General features: G+C 44.8%; 1 protein-coding gene across 8 annotated transcripts in view; it reads right to left on the minus strand.

The window, feature by feature from the left end:
• MGRN1 (mahogunin ring finger 1) overlaps positions 1-26,446 on the minus strand; it is a 213,561-nt gene that overhangs the window by 115,899 nt on the left and 71,216 nt on the right. For all 8 annotated transcript variants that reach the window (XM_019507531.1, XM_019507529.1, XM_019507530.1 and 5 more), the window contains exons 4-5: positions 22,810-22,956; positions 1,107-1,224 (exon numbers count right to left, since the gene is read on the minus strand). In XM_019507531.1, coding sequence (XP_019363076.1) covers positions 1,107-1,224; positions 22,810-22,956 — 265 coding nt within the window. The remainder of the gene's footprint in view (positions 1-1,106; positions 1,225-22,809; positions 22,957-26,446) is intronic.

The raw sequence follows: 26,446 nt of genomic DNA on the forward strand, positions 1-26,446 counted from the left end.
CTGGGCACAGGGCGAGTGAGGGGCCACTCCCCCCACCGCACTCAGCACCACCTTGTAACCCAGCCCCACTACCAGCCTGGGCTCCACGCAGCTCCAGGCTCACTGGTCAGGGCTGTGCATGGCAACAGTAGCTGCAGCCCCCCGTTTGCCATACCAGGCAGTGTTTGCCACCGCCGCCTCTGTGCTGTCCAGCGCGCAAGCTCCAGGCAGGCAGCAGCAGCCAACACTGCCTGACATGGCATGTGGAGGGGCTGCAGCTGCTGCCACTGTGCGCAGCCCCGACAGGTGAGCCCGGAGCTGGCATAGAGCCCAGGCTGGCAGCAGGGCCGGGTTACAAGCTGATGCTGAGCGCAGGGAAAAACAGCCTCTCACTCGCCCCATGGCCACTGCTCCATGCTACAGCTGCTTGCAGCCCACGTGGGGCTGCCTGTGTCTGCTCAGGATAGCCTTGCGTGTGGGCTGCAAGCAGCTGCAGCAGGGAGCACCAGCCATGGGGCGAGTGAAGGGCCGCTTTTCCCCACCCTCAGCTTTTCCCCGGGCTCCTCCCCTGCCCTTCCTTCCACACTTACCTGAGTTTCCAGCGCAATGCAGCCTCATGGTCCCAGGCAGGCCCTGCTGTTGCAGGAGCCTGCCAGGGCTTCCTGGGTCCTACTGCCCCTGACTCCTGTCATTTTTGATGGCAACCAAGGGCTGATAAATATTAATTTTCTAAATTTTTTTTAGGGGCCCTGCGGGCCAGACAGAATAGCCTTGCAGGCTGGATCCAGCCCACGGGCTGTATTTTGCCCACCCGTGGGTCAGAAGGTCACCTGGCCAGCAAGGCCTAGCACCACTCAATTCAGGGCCCAAATTTGAGAGGACAAATTTGTCCTCTCACATCAATACAGCAACACCCTATTTTTTGTTTTCCTCAACTTATCTACCAAATTGCTTTGAATGTTTCACACCCACTCTTCCCAGTGCCTCCAAACCCACACTGACAAACATGTTATAGCAGCTGTAACTGGTAATTTTTCAGCTATAAAACTCAGAGAAACTAAACAAATATTATCCACTGCTTCTAGAACAATAAGGTCTTGGAGAGGAGAGTCTAAGGAGAGATTTACCTCATCATCCTTCCAGTCTGAGAAATCGATCTTGAAGGAAGGCAGGGAGAATTGCTGGCTCACCCCTCTCTTGTAATGAACTGTCTCAGACTGCAGAGAAGGATTCTTTGTGCTGTATCTGAAGAGGGGGAAAAAAAAAACTCACTGTAACAAATTATTGCTCTCTGCTGGGCTCTAAGTCATTCACGCCTGTCGGCCTTCAAGAAATCACAAATGGCAACTCTAAGAGGCAAAGCTGGCGGGAGCTCACAGCCATTCACTTTGGAGACAAAAGGGAATGGAAAAGGTCAAAGCAAGAAGGTAAAGATTCAGCAAAAAGAGGGAAAGGCAGCCCCGAAACACATCCTTGATCTTCAGTAGGGTTTGATGGGGTCTGTACTGTACTGGCTGGAAATATGAGTAGTCAAGGAGCACCGTGTGACACAACAAACAAGGGACCTCAGTTAAGCAAAGGCCAACTCCACAGATCAGAAGTGTAGGCACAATGATGGTCCAACAGGGTCACGTTTCAGTTTCTTCAGCAAGGAAGCCTGGTTCCTCCCTGCACATACACAGTTGAAAACATGAGCAGTGATCCAACACATTTTCACAATAACCACTTACATACCAGGTGACCTACTCCTCCCACCCTGGGAACAGCATTTAGTGATCTAATGGATTCACAGAGAAAATTCTAGAACCAGAAGACAGCTTGGCAAAAAAGAATGATATTTGACATCCCCTCCCCCCACCATTCTGCTCTCCACAGCTCACAAATGCTTCCCCCATTCTAAAAAACACAGCACTGCTGATCTGAGAACAGCATGGCTGCACCCATGAACAGCTGGTGCCTCCCGAGACTGGGGAGGCACCACACTGGTGTTGGCGGCGCTGAGCAGCAAGTGGGAACCGCCCACAGCCACCACCGACGGTGTCAGCAGGGGGGAGGGGTGCATCACCTAAACAGAGTTATAGTTCCTCCATTGTACAAAGTCTCAGTGCTGATACCATGTCACCAATAGGAAGAATAGGGCCAGACTTCTTTGAGGACAAAAAAGCTACCAGTCCAGTTCTTCTGCTCTAGTAACAAGCTGGCCCAGATGAAAAGTTCCAGTATGACATTAATCATCAAGAGATGTTCCTACCTGTTGCCACTTAAACAGTGTGTGTACAGTCTATGAGGAGTATTAGGAATTACAGAGAAAACAACATTTTTTATCCAAGATGTGTACAATCTACTACAAATTTAGCAAACCCTGCATACAATAACTGAGGACAGGGTGGACCCATGGGCCACAGCAAGTTTTGGTGAGCTGTCATGGGCCAGGTCAGCAACACACCCCCACCCCCCATTCAACAGCTCACCAAAACTCCCTATGTGACACACACTCAGCTGGGTGGCTGGGATGGCACTGCAGGCAGGTGGGGATCGGGGCAGGCAGGGCTGGGATTGCAGGGTGGTCTACAGTGCAGGGCCAGGGCAGAATCACGATCCGCTACCCACACACCCCTACAATGGCCGCTGGCTCAGCAGGCAGGGGTGTGCAAGGAGCAAATCATGGCTCTGCTCCGGGCCACAATCCCACACCATCCAGCAATCCAAGGGTCTCCATGGAGACCGGCCAGGATCTACACAGCCACGGCGCGTGGCCAGGCAGATGGGATGGGGCCAGAGGCAAACAGGAAGCTGCATATAGGGCTGGGATCTTAGGGCAGTGACAGCACAGGGCTGGGGCCCATGGCAGAACTACATTCCACTCCTTGCACACCCCTGTGATCTGCAGAACCCATGGCTGTCATAGGGCCACGCAGGCTGGAGATCACAGCTCAGCCCCACGCTGTCACTGCCCTGCGATCGCAGCCTCACCTGCCCATCCCACTCCCAAACACTGCTCGCTTCTCGCCCGCAGCTCCATCCTATCTGCCTAGCCATCCACTCTGCCCACATGGGTCACACCCCCAGCAGTGGGTGCAGGACATGTGGACTGGGGTGCCCAGGCAGCAGGGTTAAGTCAGTCATGGCTGCAGCAGTTGGAAGGAGCCACTGTCACTGGGGCTGCTGGGAAGCGAGTCCGGCTGTCATGCCGTCCCAGTCCCGCTGTGCACGCAGGGGTGGCAGGACCAGCCACACACGCCACAACCTGGGCTGCCCCCTGTACCTGGGCTGGGTGGGACTGAGGGACCTACCACTAGCCAGGCAAAATCCCACAGCAGGCCAGATCTGGCTCACAGGCTGTATTTTGCCCACTGCTGACCTAGGAACTATGGCACAGCTCTGCTAAAGCCAGGGTTGTCCAACTGGTGGTCCATGGACCACATGCAGCCTGCAAGGGGTTGGTTAAATTGCAGCCCATGGGCTCCCATCCAGCTGCCAATCCTCCCACTGTTCCAGCTGCAGAAGCCTCTGGGTTCCCTCTCCCTCTTGCTCCTCCTTCCCTGCCCCAGGGGGCAGGGCAAGGTGGTACAGCCCAGGGCTCAGGGAGCCTGTAGCCTAGGACACCTGAAAGGTGTGATGCATTAAAGAAGCCCACAGATGATAAACCAAGGGTGTGGCAGAACTCCCATACACATAGGGCAGGGAGTTAAGGGGGAAGGGATCCTGGGGATGTGGTGGATGGATGCCCAGGCATGGTGGGGAGGGGGAAATGCCCAGACACGTGGTGCATTGGTGGACACAGAGCAGTGGGAGTGTGGAAGCTTGAAGCAAGCAGCTTTCTGTGCCCCCCGCTGTGCCCTGCCGCACTGGGTTCCAACGCTGCTTTGCAGAAGCGAAGACGGCAGCACAGTGGGGAGCACTGCCGGTATGTGTTGCCTCCCCAGAGCCCGGGGCTAGGGCTGGGGCAGAGAGGCAGCAGATGTTTGCAGCTGGCCCAGGTTCTGGATAGCTGGTGACAGCTACAGAGCCCAGGCTGCAGGGCAGGGGATCCTGCCATGTACCCCCTGCCCTCATTTTGTTTTTCTGGCATGCCGGCACTCTGGTGTCTTCTAAGGCAGGCATTGTGGGGTTTTTTGGCACTCCCACCAAAAATCTATGAATCTATAACAACCACTGGTGAAAAAAATCTATAAATCTATAATAACCAGTGGTGAAGTATTATCCCACTCTAGTCTAGTGACTAGACTAGAGTGGGACAATACACACGCTTCACCACTGGTTATTATAAACACACCAAAGAAGATATGATGGTCAGCGATACTTAAATGTTGTTTGGAAAATAGGGTTTTTGCCTGAGAGACTGCTTTGGAGGCAGGGGATCAAGTGAAAGTCAAGCAAAAGGAAAGGAGTGAGCTCCTGTGGTGAGAAGGGAGAAGGAAGATGAGGAGGAGAGCAGAATATTGGGCAAGAAGGAGGACCATTACTATGACCAAAACATGTAAGGAGAGAGGAAGCCAGGAAGGAGGTTTGCAGGGAAGTAGCATGTACAACATGGTTGTAAAACAGACTACTATCAGTGTAGAGTTTGTGGTTTCAGATGGGGTCAGCCTGTGTCTATTTGATATAGGTGGGGTGGGAAGGGGACTGGAGTCAAATGTTGGCCACAGTCAATGATTGGGGTACCCAAAGTGCACTTTTAAACCCCTCTCTCTCGCTCCATTAAGTAACTCCAAATACAAGGCTTTTGGCACAGAATTTGTTGGCTCCCAAAGAGGGTTTCACTAGTTTGACTTGGGGAGCAATCAATCATAGGCCTGGAATATCACAACACAGCTACCAACTTAAAATATCACAGCCACTCCAATGAGGCTTCCTTTTAAACACTACCTCTCTCTCCACCCCGCAGCATTGTTTCAGGGATCTGAAGGCTTTCCTTAAATTGCCTGAGAAAGGACAGTACCTTCCCTGATGGTTATCACTCCAGATTTCTCTGGCTAACTCCTTTGTTGGTGGCTCATATCCTGGCAAAGCACAAAGTAAAGAGGCAGTGCTCTGCCAAGCAATACAGGAGAGATCTCTTGATACCCCCTTGGCAGCTATCCCCCTTGCTGGCTGATCCAGAAAAACCAACCCTATTTTGCACTGCAGCTGGAGGTTAACAGAGCCCACACAGGCACAAAGAAAATAAAAAACTTCCTAGGTTTGCATTCAGGGACTGTATGCAGACATAGAGCTCAACAAACTACTAACTGCTGAAGTAGCAGCTGCGTCCGGGAAGCTCACTTGCAGGTTACTTTGGCAAGGCTGCTCTTTGTTTAACAGCAGAGCACACAAAGAGGGACTATGAAAGGCAGCTCCTCTAAGGGATCCAGAGAAGCCCAACAGCAGCAGCAGCCACCACCTGTTGTGGGATTGGAAACCCCATCTGTGTTCCCAGCCATTAGCACGATGCAGCCCCCACATATTTATACAACAGCTATTTCACTCAAATTTTCTGTCTTGCTTTCCGAGCTTAAGCTTCCCAAATCTCCTTAGTAACACTTTTGTTGCCATGGTTGCAAGATACAGTTGATTGCTCTTTGGATGCACTTTTGAGTGCTTAACAGTCATGTTTTTCCAATCTGTTGATAGGACTCTTGGACAGGTTGTGTTCCCAGAAAATGGGCTTCTTCAGAGACCAAAGCAGAGTGCTCCAAGGCAGCCATATTACATTCAAGAGGTTTAACATCATTATGACTTAGGAGACTGACTACATCTGTCCTGCAAGGAACACCTTTACAAACCTGCCATTCACAACAGGTCAGAAAGGAGTACCTCTTCATCTGCCCTTATCCTGAAGTGCTCAGGCCAATATTTTCAAATGTGAGGGCTTAAAATTAGGCTCCTAAATCTACATGCAGGCACCTAAGCCTAAGGACTTGATGATCAGAGAAACTCAACACCCACAAATTCCATTCAAGTCCAGGGGAGCAGGAAGTGCTCAAGAGTCTTGTGGGGGGAAAAGGCCATTTCTTTTTCAGGTTTCAGTATCTCATTTGGGCAAGCTGGCCTTGGTGACAAGCACAGTATAAATGCCTAAAGGAGATTACAGAAAAGCTAAGGACCTCACTGGTCTACCCAAAAAGTTACATGTTCAAAACAAATAGCTGGGGTCATTTGATCCCAGCATTCTTTCCTGCCCATGGCAGGGGGTCAGGCTCGGGTCCCTTTCGACCCTATCAACTATGAAACTATGAAACACAGTGCCATATTCCCAGCTGGTGCAAACTGGCATGGTCTTGGTGGAAATCCATAGCAGCTACAGTAACTGACAAGATGGCAGCAGTTTTAAGGCTGATTAGGGGTCAGCAGCACTATTTTAATTTGTGGAAGACCCGCTGTGAATGACTGATTTTGCAAGTTAATAGGTGAGTGAACAAGCCATCATACAGTGTGCACTGTTGATTTTTGCCACAAGTAGGTTTATCTTAATTATGACAATACTTCACAATATACTAGAAAATGTTCTGAACTACACTGAATAAAATAACAGCTTCAGCAATAGGTGGTCACTCTAGTCTCTGCTATTAGTGGGCTGAGGGGAAAAAAGAAAAACAGAACCTTTGTGTACAAATTACAGGGTAAGCAAGTGAGTGAGGTTTTATTTACTGCACAGTCAGTCAGACTGAATACTCTGTGCTCTCACAGCTCCTTTCACAACTGGATCTCAAAGAATCAGAACTCCATGACAGGGTAAAAACCCCATTGTGCAGGTAGAGAAACTGAAGTACAGAAAAGGAAAGTGCCTTGCTGAAGGCGACAGCAAGCCTGGAGGAGCTCTGAGAGTAAAACTCAATGGCAGCCATACAAGACAGATGCCATGACACAGACCTGTCAAAACAAAGCCCAACACTTGAGTGCTGGAGAGGGAAGTAAACCACATGTCATTGTGAAGGCAAGGAAGGCAACAAGGAGCAGAAGTTTCAAAGACTTCATTTTAGAGCACTTGGAATCCCAGTGCAGCAGCTTTCTGAAGAGGGAGAGCACCAGGCTGGTGTATGGCTTTGCATATCAATCAATAACACAAGCTCCAGAACACAAATTTGTAGAAGAAAATAGTAAACGAGGAATATCAAAGTTTGCTTGGCTGCAGGAGTGCAAAAAAGCTACCGAAACAGCTTGGGACTGTGGGAACAAGTCTCATGGCCTGGCCACTGCCAGAAGGGCATCTGACAGAACTGACATCTGGAGATGTACCTCACACTCTGCTGAGCCCCAGCAAACTAAGAGTTTAGCAAACAGCCAATAAGAGTTCTTCTCCAGATTGTAACAAGGACTAATTGTCCTTCAAATGTGACCAGCAATTCCCTTGGCTGAGCACAGATGACTGAGAAGCACTACCATATAGACTTCATGAACAGCACCTCTGGCATCTAAATGACCTTTGCCCAAATCTAGCCTGAAAGTTTTCCATTTGCATCCAGTGCAGCCCAGAAACAGTGTACTGTATTCCCAAGACTTCAATCATCTACATAAGCATCCTGCCTGCCCTACTCTCTGGCCTTAGGTGGAAGCTAAGGAGCAGCTTAATAGTGTAACAGACAAGGAAGAAACTGGAACATTCTTTGCCCCCCTCAAGCCATCTTTCTGAAGCCACATCTTCACTACAATTCCATCAGGTTGCAATGTCAGGCCAGCTACATGTGTTATCTGTTGTGGGAAGGGCACAAAAAACTCAGTACTCAGTGTTCTTCCTAAATTAGCATCAAACAGTGCTAACAGAAGTTAAAGAGGAGGTCCTAATTTAGGTGACAGGGCAAGATTAGCAGTCCTAATCCCTTATATGGCCATTCAAGGATACATAATCCTGTTGTTTATAAAGTACACACAATTCTTTTTGCCACCAATTACATCAAGAAATATCAAATCCAGTAATGGCATTCTCTAATTTTAACTTGTTGCAGAGTTCTTCACTTGCTGTAGTTGTTGCTGAAAGCTAAGATTTGCTATGGTCCTCCCCCCGCCAAATGTGGCTGCATTTTACTAAGAAGCATTATGCCTCATGCATCTCAAACAAAGGGATTCCTTCAGTAGAACATTTATGAAATCCCTGGATGAAAGGTGCTTGGAAAGTGTCTAGGTATTACAGTATCCTGTCAAAACTACTGAGACTGTGGGCACCAGGCAAATAATACAATAGTAACATTTCTGCAAAGATAAGGCAGAGATGGCACTCCAGTGGCTAGGGCCATCCCCTGCAGAAAAATATTAACCATGGAACAGGGAATAGCAGGGATCCAAAGCAGCATTTCTGGTTATTAATGGCAGATGGAAGTAGAATGGATTTCAAAGACCTAGCATAGAAGCCAATGCTGCATTCCTGAGAAAGACTATGCATGTTACATGGTAATGTTTAGTGATGAGAAGACAGATCAAAATAAAAGCCACCTCTGCTGCTGAAGAACGCAGAGACTTTGGAAAGCATTTTTAAATTGGCTTTTCTACTATGCCAGCCTAATTTTCATTCTAGTGGGTTTAGGGGACTATGCACAGCAAAAGATACCATCTCAGCCCAGTTTTCTTCACTCAGAAGAAATCTCCTTTTGATTGTACAAAACCAATTTAATCAATCACCTGTGTCCATTACAGAGAGAAACAAGAGTATCTTTCAGAGGAAACGCACATAAGCAGACTATTAAAACGACCAGATTTTCTGGTATTTCTGTATGCTGTCTATAAAGGCTCAAATGAATACAGTCACTAAGGCAAGCTATGGCCTTCAGTAACTGGTTCACTAAACATCAAAATAAATCAAATTCAAATTTCTAGATGCAGGGAGAATGGATACAGTAATGCGTTCAAATAAGCCAGGATCATCTTTGGTGTTGATTTAAACGGATTGAGGTGGGAGGTTTGAAGCATCTAATATTACGGACATGATTAATAAAACATTTCAATAAAATCAGCTGTGCATCTTTGTGGCTATAGTACAAAGAGTGAAGCTTCATGCCAGGGTCTTATAATGGAAAAGAAGCTTGGCAGCATTAGTAGCACAGGAAAGAGTGTCTCTTTTGTTTGTAGAGCACATAAACAAGGAAAGCTCTTTAGACATAGATGGGGAAGCCAATGCCTCATTCCCTGCACAGCACAAAATTGCTCCTTGGAGCACATCTCCAGACCAAATGGCTAATTTAAATCTAGTCACAGGGCTGGTTCTCACTGCTTTGTTAGGCTGACAACTGAAAAACCTTTCCCAATACTGCAAAATGCCTGTAGTCAGAAAATTCTTAGGGAACCATTAAGGAATAACATGGCACCCAGTGTGTGCAGCCTTTTTGCCAGATTACAGAAAGTGTCTCGAAAGCATTAAATACAGCACATACAGAGGAGCCATCATTGTCAGCTTGAAAGATGCCACTTATGGAGCTGGTCATATGAAACAAGAAGCTTAAGGCAGAGGAGACTAGTAAAGAACTTACAGAAAAAGCTTCCATGGGACTTTTGCCTGCAAGGACAGTGATGACCTTGGGTTGATGGTGACTAAGCAAGTCAGGACCCTTGAGTCTGGTAATTATATTTAGGGATGCAACTCTGGCCCCAACTATGTTTGTTCCAGGTGTGTAAGCTTTGATTAGGCTGCTTGTCAATGTGGGCTGATTTATTAGGCTAAGCTTTAAAGGCATTTAACAAAAAAACATTTAACAAGGGAATTTCCACGAGGGTTTAAGAGGTAATTTGGGAGCTTGATTTAAAACATACAGTTTCATCTCAACAACAAGGATGAACAGGGCCATCAGTTCCTATGACATGCATCAAGTCATCTGCCTAAAGAAAGAACAGCTTTTGCATGAAGTGAAGCCAGTAGATATTATGAAGGAAAGGGGTCGGGGTCTTGAGAACAGCTTGTCCACCATCATGATTAAGGAGGATTCCCTGGAATCCCTAGATGCCAATATCTAGACAGACAGACAGACAGACAGACAGACAGACAGACAGTATCACAGAAAATCCCACACGGTGAGGCTATGGAGTTAAATGACAAGAAGAAATAAGGTGTAGAAATCTGTGACTACAAGCAGCAGAAGTGACCATTCTCCTAGGGGCAGAAGGAGAATAGGACCTTCCAGGAGTACAGCCAAAGGACATCATCACATGATTAAATACCGACTTGAGCAGACTTCTTTGGCAGCAGTAATGCAGGCGCATGTGATCAGGAACCATTACACAAATCAGGAAAACTTCTATTTAAAAGGGAGCTGTAATATCAGGACAATCTTATCTGAAGTCTCTCCTTTCTTTTGGGCAAGAGAAGGCAGGAGAGAGGTAATTAGTGGGGAGCAAGGTTTCGTATGGGAGAGCACTAGATCTCCTAGTATAGATTCATAGATTGTTAGGGGCTGGAAGGGACCTCACAAGATCATTGGGTCCAGCCCCACTGCACTATGCAGCGAAGATAACCAGGGGTCAGGTGATCCCAGTGAGGTGATTGACAGGTCTCCTCTTGAAGATTTCCAGAGTAGGTGATTGCACTACCTATGGAGGGACAGTCTAGACAGTCACAATCTAGACACCCTAACTGTGAAGGAGTTTTTCCTAGAATTGAGCCTGAAGTGGTCTTCCAGGAGTCTGTATCCATTACTCCTGGTCTTCCTCAAGTGTGCCCTGGTGAACAGTTATTCAACTAGCTCTTGATGTACTCCCCTGATGTAGCGGTAAGGTGCTACCAAGTCCCCTCTCAACCTTCTCTTCTTTAGGCTGAAGAGGCCAAAGTCCCCCAGCCTCTTCTCATATGGTCTGCTTTGCAAGTCTTTGATCATACCGGTGGCTCTTCTCTGGACCCTCTCAAGTTTTTCCACATCCTTGTTGAAGTGCGCCACCCAGAACTGGTTGCAGTTTTCCAGCTGTGGTCTTACTAGTGCCATGTACAGTGGAAGAATCACTTCCGTGGTTTTACATGAGATGCATCGACTGATGCATGCCAAAGTATTGTTTGCCCTGCTAGCTACAGCATTGCACTGACGGCTCATGTTCATGCAATGATCAATTACCCCAGGTCCCTTTCAGTCATGGTGCAAGCCAAATTGTCACCACTGAACCTGTAGGTATGTTGGGGATTATTTGCCTAGAAACAATATGTAGAAGTAATTATTATACAGTTCTGACTTCTCTGTCTTAGTAGTAGAGTGGTATCAGTCTCTTGTGCAGTTAAGGTAATCAGAAGTACTTCAAACTACTCACACAAGAAGGACAATAATAGAGAAACAAAGGTCTTCCTCTCACTCAAATTTATAACCCACCCTCACTGAGAACATGCATGACAAACCCAAGCACAAAGGAACCTAAGAGAAACACAATTAATTGCCTATGCACTGATGCTAGGAGCCCAGATAATAAAAGACAGCAGCTAAAGATACTAGTACATAAAAAGTAATGTAGTAGGTATAACTGAAACTTAGAGAGACTGATCTGAAGGTTAAAAACCCTTATCACAGCTTCTTCCATAAGGACAGAATAGGGGAAGAAAGGAAAAGTGCAAAGGCCCCATTTCTTGTTAAAATTAAAAAATCTGAGAAGACTGAACACTTATGGACTATAGTTCTAACTTGTAAGCCTAAAGAGAGGGTGTAAGAGTGGGCTTTTTTCCCCAGAAACTATCAAGTTTCACTGGAGAACAGGATGAACTGCTCCTTAATCAACACTTGTCACAAGCAGGTATACACATGCATGTGCACGCGTAACTCTTAAATGTGACTTCAATGTAAGAGACATTTGCTGGAACCCTCATGTAGCCAGTTATAAAACCTCATTAAAGTTCCCATTAAAAAACAAAAAGAGAAAAATGTCCTAACAAAGTCATATACTAACACATGGACCTAATACTGGTGGACAAAAAATTAGTTACTGACTTAAACATTAGCATTTGCTTAAGTATAAGCAATCAAGATCTGTTTATCTTTATTATTTTTACATTGTGTGAACAGAACATGCCAACAAATATACACATACATTTTTGGAATTTTAAAATGGACTAATGTTCCAAAAGTAAAAAGCAATCATTGGCATAAGTGACTAGGAATAAATTAAAGACAGCAAAAACTAGAACTTGTTCAGGGACATTTTACTGGATGCCCAAAAAACAATTTCATAGATATATTAAAAAAAATCCTGTTACTGGGCAAATTGCAATCTTGGTAAAAAGAAAATGTGGAAGCAGCAATAAAATGAATTTTATAACAAAAACTGCAAAAGGAGATGCAAACCACAATGAAAGTACATTTCAAGTTAAAAAAAATATAGTAAGGGAAACCAAAGAACCACCTAGAGCTAACAGGATCAAACTGGCACACTTTTAAAAAATATTATGAAAAAATCCACAGGTCAAGTATACATACACTGCTAGAAGTAGTTGGTAAAATTGTGAACAGTGATATAGAAATGACAGAAGCATCCAAGAAGTATTTCTGATCTGAGTATGAAACAAAGCAGAAGACATGTGGGAGGAACAGAACACTTACCATCCATAACAAAGCAAGGTGGGAGACAGTTTCACCTCAAACAAGACAATGAATAGGCCCAAGTAAGAAAAACAGAAGAGTCTTAAACTGCCTTGCTAAGGAGCCTTCTGAACCACTGTTAAAAAATAGACCTTTGAAAACTGGGGAAAATTATAAAGGATTGGAGGACTAACAATGTCATTCCAATATTTACTATGAAATGTTTCAGGGAATCATGAACAGGTAGCCTGATGTCACTGCAAACAAATTATTAGAATGACTAATTCAGAATATCAACAAAAATTAACATACGTACACATATTTTTCTATACATGGTTGATTTCAGCCAGCACTGCTTCAGGAAAGGCAGTCCTTTTCAAGTATACTTGACATTATTAATGAGATGGTCACAATCCAAAAATATATTTTACTATAGCCAGATGAAAGAAATTTACAAGATGAGAGACGGTTTTGGAAAGCAGCAACTCCAGATAATTGCCTTAACATGAGCTCTCAGTGTAATGTTGTGGCAAAGACGGCATTAGCAAGTTTGATACTAGAACACATCACCTGGTCCTGATGTGATGTGCATGCTTAAAGATTGTGGAAATACTACAGCTCAAAAGGAGAGCCACAAAAGTGTTTTGAGGGTTGGAAAATGAGCCTTATTAGATCAGGTTCAAGGAACTAAATTTACTCGGATTACCAAAAGAAGGTAAAACAGTAGCTATGCTCTATACAAGTCTTGTGTATGAAAAAAAAATCTAGTAGTGGAAAACTATTTTCAACCTTGATGACAAGATCCACTGGCTGGAACATTAGATCAAACTCTACCTTAAAAAGAGATGCAATTTCCAAACTGGGGGAGAAATTAATCACTGGAATACACTTCAAGGAAGGCAAAGCACTAACTTCACTTAGAGTGAAGGAGAAGATTAGACCCTTCTAGAAGACGGGTTTCTGGACCCATGGGGGAGTCCTGCCAGCCAAACAGTACACTGGATAAGTGTGTAGACATGGCCCAGGACCCAGTCTGGGCACACATGAACCAGCTAGAGGTAGAGTGGGGCCTGATCTTGCAATGCAGGGCTGAGTGGAGGAAGTGTGGGGCCCTGATTCAACAGTGGAGGCAAATGGGGGGGTCCAATCTGGTGGTAGTCCAAGCAAAGGCAGCATAGGATCCAACCTGGCCCACAAGTGGGCCCTGCACCACTCATCTGGCCCCCTACACCAGAACATGGATGTGAAAAGGCACTAGCTATAAATAAGAGTGAGGGAACAGAAAGAAGTTTGCACTGGGAGAACACCGTTTTAGGAGTAGCCATATCGTTAAGATAGCCTGACACAGAGAGGAGTGGGGCAGTGAGAGAAAAAAGGGAGAATGGAGCACAGGCTCAGATGAAGGAGTCTGAGACAGAGAAGTCCCAGGAGATGGTTCTGTCCAAGAGAAAGGACAGGACATGTCCAGAAGAGAGAATCTGAAGTCCCTTAAGAAGCAGGGTAATTGCTCGGAGGATGAAAGGTTGAAAAATAGAAACCACAAGAAGAAGGGAGCGGCAGATGCTCGTAGCTTTTTCAAAGAGGGAAAGTTATTTCTTATCCTGTTCAAGTTTATTTGTTATTGTTGTTTTTGAGGGAATTCACTCAGGACTGCCAGTGTTACAGAGTGAATCAACGAGAAGAAGAGCCCAAATATGTGCTACCCCACAAAAAAAAAGGAAAAGAGAAGAAAAGAATAGACTGAAAGCAATACCGTGGTCTGAAAAAAAAAATTAAATAATTCCAGATCAGACTTTGTCTTCTTGTGGCTGTGTTGTTGTGGTGACGGTGAATAAATGCAACAAAGTTTTCTGAAGATAGAAACAAAAGTATGTAAAACAGTAGATAGAGACACAAGTTGTATTGAAGTTAGTGAATAGTAGCAGTGATAAATAAAAAGAAAAATGTTAACAATAAAGAGAGTTGATCAACCATATATGAATTCCATTCCATTGATGATTAAAAAACTCAGGCATTGTCTGAGGGAACGAGTAAAGCGTCACAAAGATACAAGTCTCGTCATACTGCCAGTGTCCTACTGTGTTGATAACACCTCCCAACTATTAATAAACATTAGATAACGACATGGCAGGAAAGAGTCGGTCTATAACACAGGAGTACTAAAATCCAGCAATTAGGGAGACAAGTAAACCAAATAAATAAATAAATAAATAAATCATACTCTTAAAGAGAAACCCCACAGTGGAGTACCCCTGCTATCACCAAATCTCATGGCTCACCTGGTCATATAGCATGGATCAGAACACCTTTCCCAGTGCATCTTTGGCTGGATTTATCAGAGGTAAAGATAGCTGTGGAAGGGATTTTGACCTTTTCTGAGGTTTCGGAAGCTACTACAGATGGGACACTGGACCTCATGGACCAGAGCTCTTGAGGCAGTGCAGCTAAACATCTGTCTAACTGATGTTTTTGCATATATGCTCAATGTCTTATTGATCACCAGAATTAGGTCAGAAAAGAATTTTCCTATGGTCAGACTTAGCAGGGATCTTGGGGAGATCTGTTTTCCTTTACAGCATGAGATATGGATCACTTCCTGGGACCATTTAACCATCTTTCACCTAATCAATTCCCAGCCATAAGAGAGGCTTTCTGAATTAGTAGCACCTTGATCTTTCCTAGCCAGTATGTGGGGCATGCAGCTTATTCTTCTGGAGACAGAAATGCTTTAACCCAACCAAAGCAGAGTTGGCAACCTATAGTCTGTGGGCTGGATCTATCCTGCTTGCCTTTGGATGTGGCCTGCAGAGCTGTGTGGTTTAAGCAGCAGGGGCTTTGCCTGCACTACCCTGTGCAGGAAGTCACTGGGGCTTGGGAGGAGTGGGAATTATCTTTGCACCACCCCACAGTGATGGGGCAGGCAGATGCAGAAGAGATGCCTGGGTCCTACTGCCTACCTACCTCAGACCTGAGCTGGGTCATTCCAGTGCACCCCCTGCATCTTTCCCACCAGGAAGCATTGCTGACCTCTGAACTAAAGTATTTATGCATAACATTAGATGAAATTTAAGTATCATGAAGGAGGTCACACTAGAAACATCTAATGGCCCCTTTTGGGCCTCAAACTCTGTGAAATTGAGTTTTCCCTCCTTCAGGAAGGTTCCACAGAAAACTGCAACACCACCAGATAGTAACTAAGTACTTCTAACAGGCAAGCGGACACATATTCAGTACAGAGCTGCACATTCTCCCTTCCCCCAACACTCACACTCTTACTTTCCTCACAGGCTGTTAGCCAATATGCTCAGTAGGGAATAGCTGGTTGCCAAATGCTTGAGAGTTTCGCTGGCACTGGGGAGAGGACAGAGAAAGTGATAGGATGCTACAGGGTTGTTGGTTGTAGCCGTGTTGGTCTAAGGACATAGGCAGGCAAGGTTTCGGGTAGATGTGATATCTTTTATTAGACCAACTAATAAAAACTAGTTGGTAAAAGATATCACATCTACCCAGAGAACCTTGCCTGACAGGATGCTAAGCATTCTGAGAAACCAGTTAAGGAAGTAGGACTGTTAAAAAATACTTTCCAATCCAGTTATTTGGGGAAGTGAGAGATCTGTTACGTGTTCCTTGGAACCATGCTAGCGAGGCATCAGCCTCAGTGCTGGTGTCATTTCCTTTTCAAATGCAGCCCAAGCAATTTGATCAGGGGATTTCCTTTATTTTCTGAAATAGACCAATTTTCCCTTTGCAAAGGGAAGAATTTTCCTCTGGTCAAAAAGACCTATTCACTTTGGAATGAGCAGCACAAGAAGCAAGCAAGGAGATCTTTATGGTTCATATATGAACTCAGTCTCCATACAAGATGCTTCCCAAACACCTGGGAAGCCTCCTTCCCCAACTACAGCACAGCCACAGCATGGGCCAATTTTTTTAAGCAGAAGATTCAAGCCCGTAGTATTACTGGCGTGATTAGGATACTGGGAAGGTTTTTTCAGTGAAGTAAATAGAGAATCAGGTTTCAGCCACTTAGAAGCTCCCCAGAGCATGATGCAGACTGGTCATGGCTTAAGGTGGCAAGGCTTAAGCCTGCCCTACTTTAGGGACTGGTTTCCATTTACAGGGAAAAAGTTATTCTATTTTCTAAAGAAATTCTGCTCCCAAGGCAATTGTTGGATATACTGATACAAAAAGAGAACTGAACTTGTAAATGTTGAATGCATTGGCCCTTGAATTTGGATGTTGGGACTCAAAGCAGTTGAAAGAAAAAAAGACAAAACAGAGGCAGGGAAGATTAATTTCAATTATTGTGCTAAAATGTAGCTCTCCACTCTGAGTTCTAAAAATGCACCCCAGATTTTTTTCACCAAAACTTGAAAAGAATAAATTAAAGTAATTATAGTGTTGCCATTTCAGAACTGCTTTGCAAAGCTAAAATCAGAGCTTCAAAAGAAGGCTTTTACTGGCAGCATTCTGAATCCAGAGAAGCAGAGATGCCCACTTCAGGCAGCTGCACTTAACCTAAGACATGCTTAAAGAGCCAACATGGGAAAATAGCCTGGTTTGAATTAAAGCGGCTTATTTGTATCTTCTTCCTAAGATCCTTACTACCTACCACATCTGCATGAAATAAGGATCTTGGCTCCTGGAGAATCCATTGTCCTCTACGACAAAAAACACACACTGTACTTATATGACAGTTTTCATTCAAGAATCTCAGAATGTCAGAGGCTGGCAAATATTATCCCCGTTTTATGTATGGGGAAACTGAGGCATGATTTACTTGCTCAAAAGGCAAGGAAGGAACCAAAAGGCAGAACCGAGTTGTTCTGACTTTCAGTCTAAGGGCCTGCATAGTGGGTCATTACTGCCACCACATCCTGGAGAAATAATTCCTATACCACTGCTGTTGCAATTGTTTAGCATGGCAGCAATGTTAACAGAGGATCCTATTTTCATGCTAAAATAGGCAGCATTCAAGAACAAAAGTCTTCTTTTTGGCAGAAGCCACTATCTGAATGAGCGGTGGTTAGGTTACATAAAAAGTGATTTTCTCTAAAATAAAACATTTTTAATTGAAAAATCAAATCTGATTAAGATAATATTTGCTTTTAAAGAAGAATATGATAATCTTAAAGTCCAAGTAAGTCTGTTGTCTCATTTTTAAGAAAGTTGAACCATTGAACTGGTAAAAATCATGTCTAAGAACCTAGAACCAGAGGGTGTCTAAACACATACTGCACAGCAAGCAGGAATGGGGGAGAGAGGGTGTTTAATTAGAGCAGCTCTCAGACAGACGCTCTAATTAAAACACCACAGTATCACATGTATTCAGCATCCCGCATTTCAAAATTGCTGTGGGGGTGTTTAATCAAAGCTTGTTCAATGAGTTTTAAAGCACCCCCACCATCATTTTGAAACATAGGTTGCTAAATACATGCAACACTGCAGCACATTGGAACATTCTAATTAGATTAATCAAGTCTGCTCCAGGAGAGCATGTGTATTGGTTCTAAGAGTTTGTTAATGTGCTAAACCAATTGGTAATAGTAAAAGCTTCTTTCAAGTGCATCAAGAATTTTCAAATTAGTCAGTAATGTGGATCTGAATGAACTAGAGAGTGCAGAACTGGAAGCTGAAAAAAACAAAAACAAAAAAACTAGGAAGCTTTTTATAAAGTGGAGTAGAAAGCAAAAGGCCTGTGTGATAGAATCTACTTGTTTTAGAACTTTGTCTATGAGCACCATGTATAAAGTGATTCTATTTAATGGCTAGATGGTAATTAGGGGTGCACTGATAGAAATTTAGGGGGCCGATACCGATGGCCGACTTTTAAGGAGGCATATCCACTGATACCGATTCGATTTCCGATACAGCTGCGTGCAGCTGGTAAGTTTGTTGTGGTGTAAGGGGAGGAGGGAGGGAAGGGGCGTAGTGGGGGCAATCCCCCCATGGTGAGGGAGGGAGTGAGGTAGGGGCTAGAGCAGGCGCTGCCCAGCCAGGGCAGGGCACAGGACAGAGCCACAGCTTGTCTGGAGGGTGCAGGGAAAGGAGCAACTACCGCCGCTGCGTGCACAATGGGAGGGCATGGGGTTGGGGGCACGTGCCCCTGGATCTGTGCGGGGTGGGGCAGGGCAGGCTGCAGCTGTGGGCTACACCAGGCTTTTCCTGGTGGGGGCTGGGCCAGGCTGTGCTTCAGGCAGGCAGGGCTATGAGGAGAGCTGCAGCAACTCCAAAAATTTACCACAGGCCCCCTGTAACCTCCCTCCCCTGAGGGGGACAACTGCCTGCCCTGAGTGCAGCCCCAGCCCAACCCCGCCCCCCCACATGCTGCAAAGAGGCTGGCAAAGCCCTGGCCCCAGCCCGCAGCTGCAGCCCACCCTGCTCCTCCTTGCACAGATCCAGGGGCACACGCCCTCCTCCCACCCTGTGCCCTCCCAGGGTTTGAGCAATGGCAAAAGCCAACTTCCCCTGTTCATGCTCCCGGGATGAGCTGCGGGCCTGTCCCACACTCCACCCTGAGGCTGGGCAGCGCCTGCCCCAGCCCCTGCTCTAGACCCAGCCCCACTCCCTCCCTCACCACAGGGGGGCATTGATCTGCCCCCTCACACCCCTCCCTTTCCCCACCCGCCACCATGGATTTACCAGCTGCACGCAGCTCTCCAAGCTGCCAGGCTGTGCTCCTCACTGCCTATGTGCTGCGCATGCACGGGTATTTATTGGCCAAGTTATCAGCCACATCAGGCCAATTTCCAATACAATCAAGTTTCTTTATATTGGTACCGATCCAACATCAGACAGATGCATCTGTGCACCTCTAATGGTAAAACTTTCTCTAATGAATCAATCAGTTAGAAAATGTAAAACATATTTTGTTAAACTTTTTTTTCAGTGTTTCCAGCACATTTTTAGAGGGGTAAAGGGGCTAGTTAAGAATCTTAACATACCGTTTTTGTGCATTTAATTGAATTCCAGTTCCCTCACCATGCAGCCTAAAACAAAACTGCAAGTAAAAGATTAGTCGTTCAGTAAATAAAAATGAGAGCATTAACCATTTGCTAACATGAAAATAATGTTTTTAATTGAATCTGAATGCATGTATTTTAAGCTATAATTATTTAAACAAATATGTATGCCTGTAACAAAAGCAGTACAAATTTTCATAAGCCATATTTAGAGGCAAGTCAGCAAGTTTTAATGGTTTTCAAGGAAAAATAAGTGCGGTCGAAAAAAAGACTTAACAAGATTAAAATCTATTTAAATCATGATAAAAAAATCATTTTTAAATCCATCTACCATAGCCATAGAACCTGAACACCTCTGGCCCCAATCCTAGAGTTGCTCCTCTTTTTAAATCAAGGGAAAGGACACTTTGCACAGCTCCAAGTCAAAAGCTGGAAGTGCTGCCTTATCTATCCATGTTATATCTGCCATATGAAGAAAGGATTTCAAGTGCTAAACACCTTTCACTAATACTGAATTCACAGGAAGCATTTTAAAGACCAAAGGAAAAGAACATGGAAATTTCACCAAGATGGCTTTCTAAGGAAGCCATTTGCACTACCCAGGAAAAACTGGATCTGATCAGAAAGCGTTTTCAGGGCTTTTTCCAGAATTCAGAACTCTTTAAAAAGAGCTAATTTATTACCATACACAAAATAAAGACAGCTGAAGATTTTAACAGAAGTGGAGATGAGCCTAATCCAAAGTCTTAGCTCTGGATGCCCTCCAAACTTTGAAGGAATGCACATCTGGATGGGAGCTTTGAGCCTGTGGTCTCATTTCTAAAAATGCCATGTTCATTGATCATTAACAGGATGTTTATATTGCACCTAAAACACAAGCAAGTCTGTTCATAAAGTTTTTTTTCTTCCCCGACTGAAAGTTTCACAGATTACTTAAATTATATGTACCTTTGCTTTGAAATCCAGAACCCAACAACTGCAAAAAACTCTTAGCACTGACCTGGGAGAGTTCTCAGTCAGTTAATCTAAAGTCAGGGATGAAAAAAAGTCTTCCACAACTTCCTGAGTTCTTCACCTACAGAGGACCCATATTGGTTTAAGAGTGAGTTCTCTATCGGGGGGCATGTAGGGCTGTCAGTAGCAGTTTAACCAAAAGCCTAACAGCATATCTCATTTGCATGAAAGTGTAAATTACAGTCATCCTGTGTAACCCAGGGAATGGGTTCTGTGGATGTGATACACCTTGACTTCAGGAAAGCTTTGATGTATCCTAAGATATTCTCACTGGTAAACTAAGGAGATGCATCCTAGAACAGGGGTGGTCTCATATTCAACCTACCCCTTAGATCAGGATCCAGACCCTAGGACTCCTCGTGGGAGGGGTACAGACCTGGTGGCAGCATGGCAAAGAGCAGCACGAGGGTGAGTGGTGGTAGCCATTGCTTGTTCCCTTGTCCCCAAAGGCCACTGACAATGGGGTCCTGTTTCCCTGAATTCTGCAGCAGGCCCCACCCTGCAATTCCCACACCCATCAGGAGTGATGCAGATTGAAGGAAATGTCTCCAGAGGTTGTATGTCTGAAACCCCTGCTCTAGAAAATACTCTAAGGTGGATACATAATTGGCTGAATCATTGTACTCAAGGAGAAGTCATCGATGGCATGATGTCTACTTGACAGGAGATATTCAGCAGGGTTCTCCCCACCCACCCCCAGGGTCTGTCCAGAATCCAGGGTAGTTTAATATTTTCATTAATGACTTGGAGGATGGGACTGAGTGTAAGTTCAACAAATTTGCAGATGACACCAAAGGGAACTGGAATCCCAGACACTTTGGAGAACAGGATAAGGATTCAGAATGATCTTGATAAATTAGAAAAATGGTAAAAGTTAAGCAACTGGACTTTAATAAAGGACATTTGGAAAATTCTGCACTTCATATGGAAAAACTACATGCGCAAATACAGACTGGGGAATGACTGGCTTGGTTACAGTACTGTGGAAAAGAACTTAGGGGTTACACTGGACCATAAAATGACTATGAGCCAACAGCATGCTGTTGTTGCAAAAAAAGCTCACAACATGGGGTGTATTAACAGGAGAATTCCTTGCAAATCAAAGGAAATGATTCTTCTGCTCTATTCAGCACTGGTGAGGCCTCACCTGGACTCTTTTGCCTAATTTTGGGCACTTCACTTCAAGACAGACATGAAGAAATTACAGTTCAGCAACAAGTAACAAAAGAGGTTCCCAGGGATCTGGGAAAGACAATTTATGAGAAAAAGTTGGAGGAACTCTGATTACTTAGTCTAGAGAAGAAAAGATGGGACATGTAGTTGATAACCATCATCAAATACCTAAAGGGTGGTTATGAAAAGGATGTTGATACTCCCCATATTCTCTATGGCTGAAGATGATAATATTCAACTTCTACTGCACTTGAAAGTGTTTAAAGTGATTTTTTAAAAACTTAACTGACTAGATTTTCAGATGCTTCTTCTTAATAGAAATATGTGGATCGGTACAGTCAATGTACTGAGGATGGAGTCTTTTCAAAGATCATCAGATGAAAAAATGTAGAAGGAATTGAGACTCATTCCCACCTGCCTATTAAAATAAATTATAAGGCTGTCAATTAATCATAGTTAATGCACAAAATTAATGCATTAATTGTTCACATTCAATTTTTTAACATGTTAATAGCACATATGGTTTTGGAGTCTGGGTATAGACTGAGGCCCCCACAGTGAGGGAGGGAGTGGGGCAGAGGTGAATGGGGCCCTGGGGCCGGTGCAGGTCATGGGACAGAGCCATGGGTCACATTCAGGGGCACAGGGAGGCTCCCACTTCTGCACGTACCCCTTATGCCTCCCCCAGATCAGGCGTTGCCAACTAGCTAAGAGTAAACAGAGCCACAACAAAGAGCTGAGCAGGGCCACGAAAGTACTCTTGCTGCTGCTGCAGCTTTTACTTCAAAAAACGCCACTTCAACCAGGTGTATGGGACCACTGATTAAGTCTACCTGAGTGGAAACTTAGGCCCTGAAGTAAAAGCCACAGTAGACAAGTGAGAGGCTTGTCCTTAATTGGGGAAGTTGGTGAGAATTAAGCTGGTTGTGAAGCACCCCCATAGGCATGACAAGTGTTCCACTGTATCACACCTTGCGTTTGCCTGACAAACGGAACAACTTCAGGTTTCTCCCCCACCTACCCCACATGGAAGACCTGCATAACGCAGAGGAAACAGTAACTAATGTACAATGTTATCAAATGAACAAAGCAAATACAATAGAAAAAAAGGAGAACCATTGCTTTCCAGCCTCTGTCAGAATATTCTTCTCAACTGTTACTAGAATAAGAGAGATGAGTTTCAGATGTGTGTAATTTGTCAGCACCCCTTTTTACCCAGAACTTACACTGCCATACCACTGATGAATTCCTCCGTAGCCTGGCAATAGATTGTGATGGCAACACGGGCATCAGCATCAAATGTGAATTCTAAGCTGTATAAGACTTTCTGCTTCCCATTCTCTTCCAGAGGACTGTCCACATCATCTTTGTACCTATAAGCAAACCAGAGAGAGACAGAGAGAGTTAGACCAGATATATATGGAAGACACTAAGTAGGTCATGTATATGGAAGACACTAAGTAGGTCATTTCCTAAGGCCGCACCAAGAGTGTTCTCTACAGAGGACTCAAGTGCTTTGTCCACATGACTTAACAATGGGGTTTCTACCATGTCTAAAGAAACTCTGTACTCCCAGTAGATTTTGCTAGCAGGAAGATTTTTCTAATATTGAAAACTTTTCTTTTTACCCGTCTAACATCAAGGAACCCCACTGAGTCTATCCAAGGCACTCTGTTTCTGGAGTAAACCCAAAAATGAGCCTCACTAAGGGCTACACATGCAGATAAAGGTACAATGGGATCCAATGCATGATCCACATAATCGTGCCTCCTGCCATGCCTCATGTGTATGGCAGAAGGCATGACTGTGGGATCCTGCATTAGATCTCATTGTACCTTACTGCCAGTGCAAGAGAAGCCTGATCCAGTGCTCCACCTGCACTACCAAGAAGCAAGCTCTTGTAGCTGGGAGTCTCTCAGGCATGGAGGTGCCCAGTGCACCAACTGTGGCTGCCATGATCTCCCAGCCCCAGGGGGTCATGTGCTCTGGGAACTCAAAAATTACAGCAGCACCCCACAGTTGCTGGGACCCAGCTGGATTCTGGCACCAGGAGGCACAATGTGGGGTCCCAGCAGCTGTGGGGTGCTGCCAGGACCCTGAGTTGGGAGCTGCTGGGGCTGAAAGTCTCCCCAGTTGCAGGACTCCCTATCACAGGGAAGACCCTGTTACATGTGTAAATTAAAGCTTTATAGCAACCAGCTATAAAGTTAGTACACATCTTTGAGGTCTAACTTGATAGCTGATTGCAGCTTTTCATGGCATGATAGCTACTTTGCACATGTAGCTGGTCTCCAGGTAACTGTGCAATTATCCTGTTAACCTAACCTGTGTGTAATACCTGTAACATGTAAAAGGAGAAGAGAAGCACTCCAAGCCAAGAGGAGGACACCTTCCCTCAAAAAGAAGATGGATCTCACTCTAAGATTACTAGATATGCCTGGTACTGAAGTCATAGGAAAAAAAAACTATCAACTGATCTCATAGTCAACCAGTTCAAGACGAAGGGATTTCATGTTCCTGGTCCTATACGAACCACAACATACTAAACATTACATATGAGCCACAAGAGACAACACTAAATCACAAATCTCAGAGGCATGGCCCTAAAGAACTCCAATGCAGGGGATAATCCAGCAGCAACCTTGGTAGACCTTTCTAGACTATTCATGCAGTCCTGCTACACCAGAAGAATGAGGGTTGCAGGACACTGGCTATAGAGGAGCCAAGAACTTGAACTTTTTTTGTTGTTGTGGGGTGGGATTAACCCTATCATTGTAAAGCATCTACACAAACCTTGTTGCTGCACAAAAAGTCTATCCCTGGGCTGAAAAGTTCATAATCTAAGAAAGACAAAAGATGAAATGCACTGGGAGGAAAAAAAAAATGTAACTTAAAATATTACTTCACTCTCATTACATCCCCTTCCTGTTGCATTATGCTGGGGTATAGGGGTCACTAAATTGATTTTTATTGTTTTCTAAGCATCCATTCTTCTAGTAGTCCAGCAGCCTATTTCATCAGCTAGTATCATACAGCAGATGAAGGTCTGATATAAAATATATAGTTAGTCTAATAAAAGATATCACCTCTACCCAGCGTTCTGATATAAACTATGTAACAGAAAATTAAGGAGTTTTTCAACATTCTCAACTAGTATTTGGATTTCATCCTACAGTAGGAACTTTTATATTCTTTATAACCTTTTTACCCCTCCTGATGTCACTGTGACTTCTCTCATTAGCCATGCAAATTCAAATCACTTTCTGAATCCTGCTAAGTTCCTTGCTACAACAACATCCTGCAGCAATGAGTGCCACAGGATGCATCTACATAGCAATCACATGGGTCTACACATGATCACCACCTATGTCACTATAATGGTGCACTCCCCTGGTATAGCGCACCACTACAGCAACAAAGCAAAATCTAACCATGTGCCACATGCACAGCGCAGTAACCAACACACCCACAGTTACTCAAGTGTTGTGTAGAAATGGTACTTTTATATATGTACTTTAATGAGTACCATATTTTCACGCATATAGCCTGCATACTGATATAACCCACGGAAAGTTGTATTTTTGTAAAATAGTCTGTGTACAGACTGCACCTATGTATTCCCTGTACCTGACAGTGCAGGCTCTGCTGGGCACGGCCACCGGAGCTAATTGGTGCTAATTGCTGCAGGGGAGGGGAGAGATGAGGAGCTGTGAGCCCCGCTCCCCCCGCCACCCCTAGCCAGTGCTAATTGCTGCAGGGGAGGGAAAGGATGAGGAGCTGCCAGCCCCTCTCCCTGCCGCCACTACCAGCTGCACTCAAGCGCAGGCTCTGCTGGGCATCCCTGCCGGAGCCAGAGCTGGAGCTGAAGCCAGCTAGAAGTGGTGCAGGGGAGGGGAGGGAGGAAGAGCTGCGAGCTGGGGGAGGCAGCCCCACTCCCGGTCGCCAGCCACACTCAATCCTGCCGGGGCTTGCCACTGCCATGACATCAGCCCGCAGCCGGGGACGGGCTATGCTGTTCTAAAGGCTCTGCATAGCCCACACCCTTGTATAGCCCACACCCATCCGTGTTTGTAAAAACATGTATAGCTCGCAGACTACATGCGCAAAAATACGGTAGTCTTCTAAGGATGCATAATGATACTAGGTTTTCTGCATAATCCCAGTCTCTCATGTGCAACCAGTAGCATATGGCTGACAGGAGGTTAGATGGTTAAACCACTCAGGAAGATCTGAGTACCAAGGGAGCCTTGCCTTGTATACCCCCAGCTCCACAGCATCTATCTAATGGTATATTTAAGTAGTAGATTATACATACATATTATTCAACCAGGTTATCTTCAAGGAGACCTCATTCAGCAATAAGTGCTGCTTATTCAGAACAGTTCCAACAAATTCCACATACACAGACATTAAACAGGGGCATGGGATTTTATGCTTCGAGAACTGAAGTTGCTAAATAAAGTTTAAAGTAGTATAATTAAATCTGTACATCATTACATCCTTGTGTTCTTCTTTCCTTAGACAATACCACTACATTATACGCTCACATTCCTACTTGAAAGACTTTCCACAGAACTACTAGTATGAGATCACAGATCTTTGCCATAGGTTCACCTAGATCTAAGCAGTACTTTGGCTTCTTAACTACAGCTTTTGCCACTTGCTAGAATAAAAAGGACAAGAAAAGAATAACTGCGGTTCTGCAATGTGTCTGCTGTGACCTACATAAGGCAGCCAAAGTGAAACTGAGTGGTGTTTGCACCTGGGACATAAATAGATACAGTTGCAAATTTTCCTTCTAAGACATGGTTACTAGTGGCACTCAGAATAAAATGACAACAATGCTCCAAGCTGAAATCATGA

The sequence above is a fragment of the Gavialis gangeticus genome, unplaced genomic scaffold (assembly GCF_001723915.1).
Source record: "Gavialis gangeticus isolate Ggan-Ray unplaced genomic scaffold, GavGan_comp1, whole genome shotgun sequence".
NCBI classification, from domain to species: domain Eukaryota; kingdom Metazoa; phylum Chordata; order Crocodylia; family Gavialidae; genus Gavialis; species Gavialis gangeticus.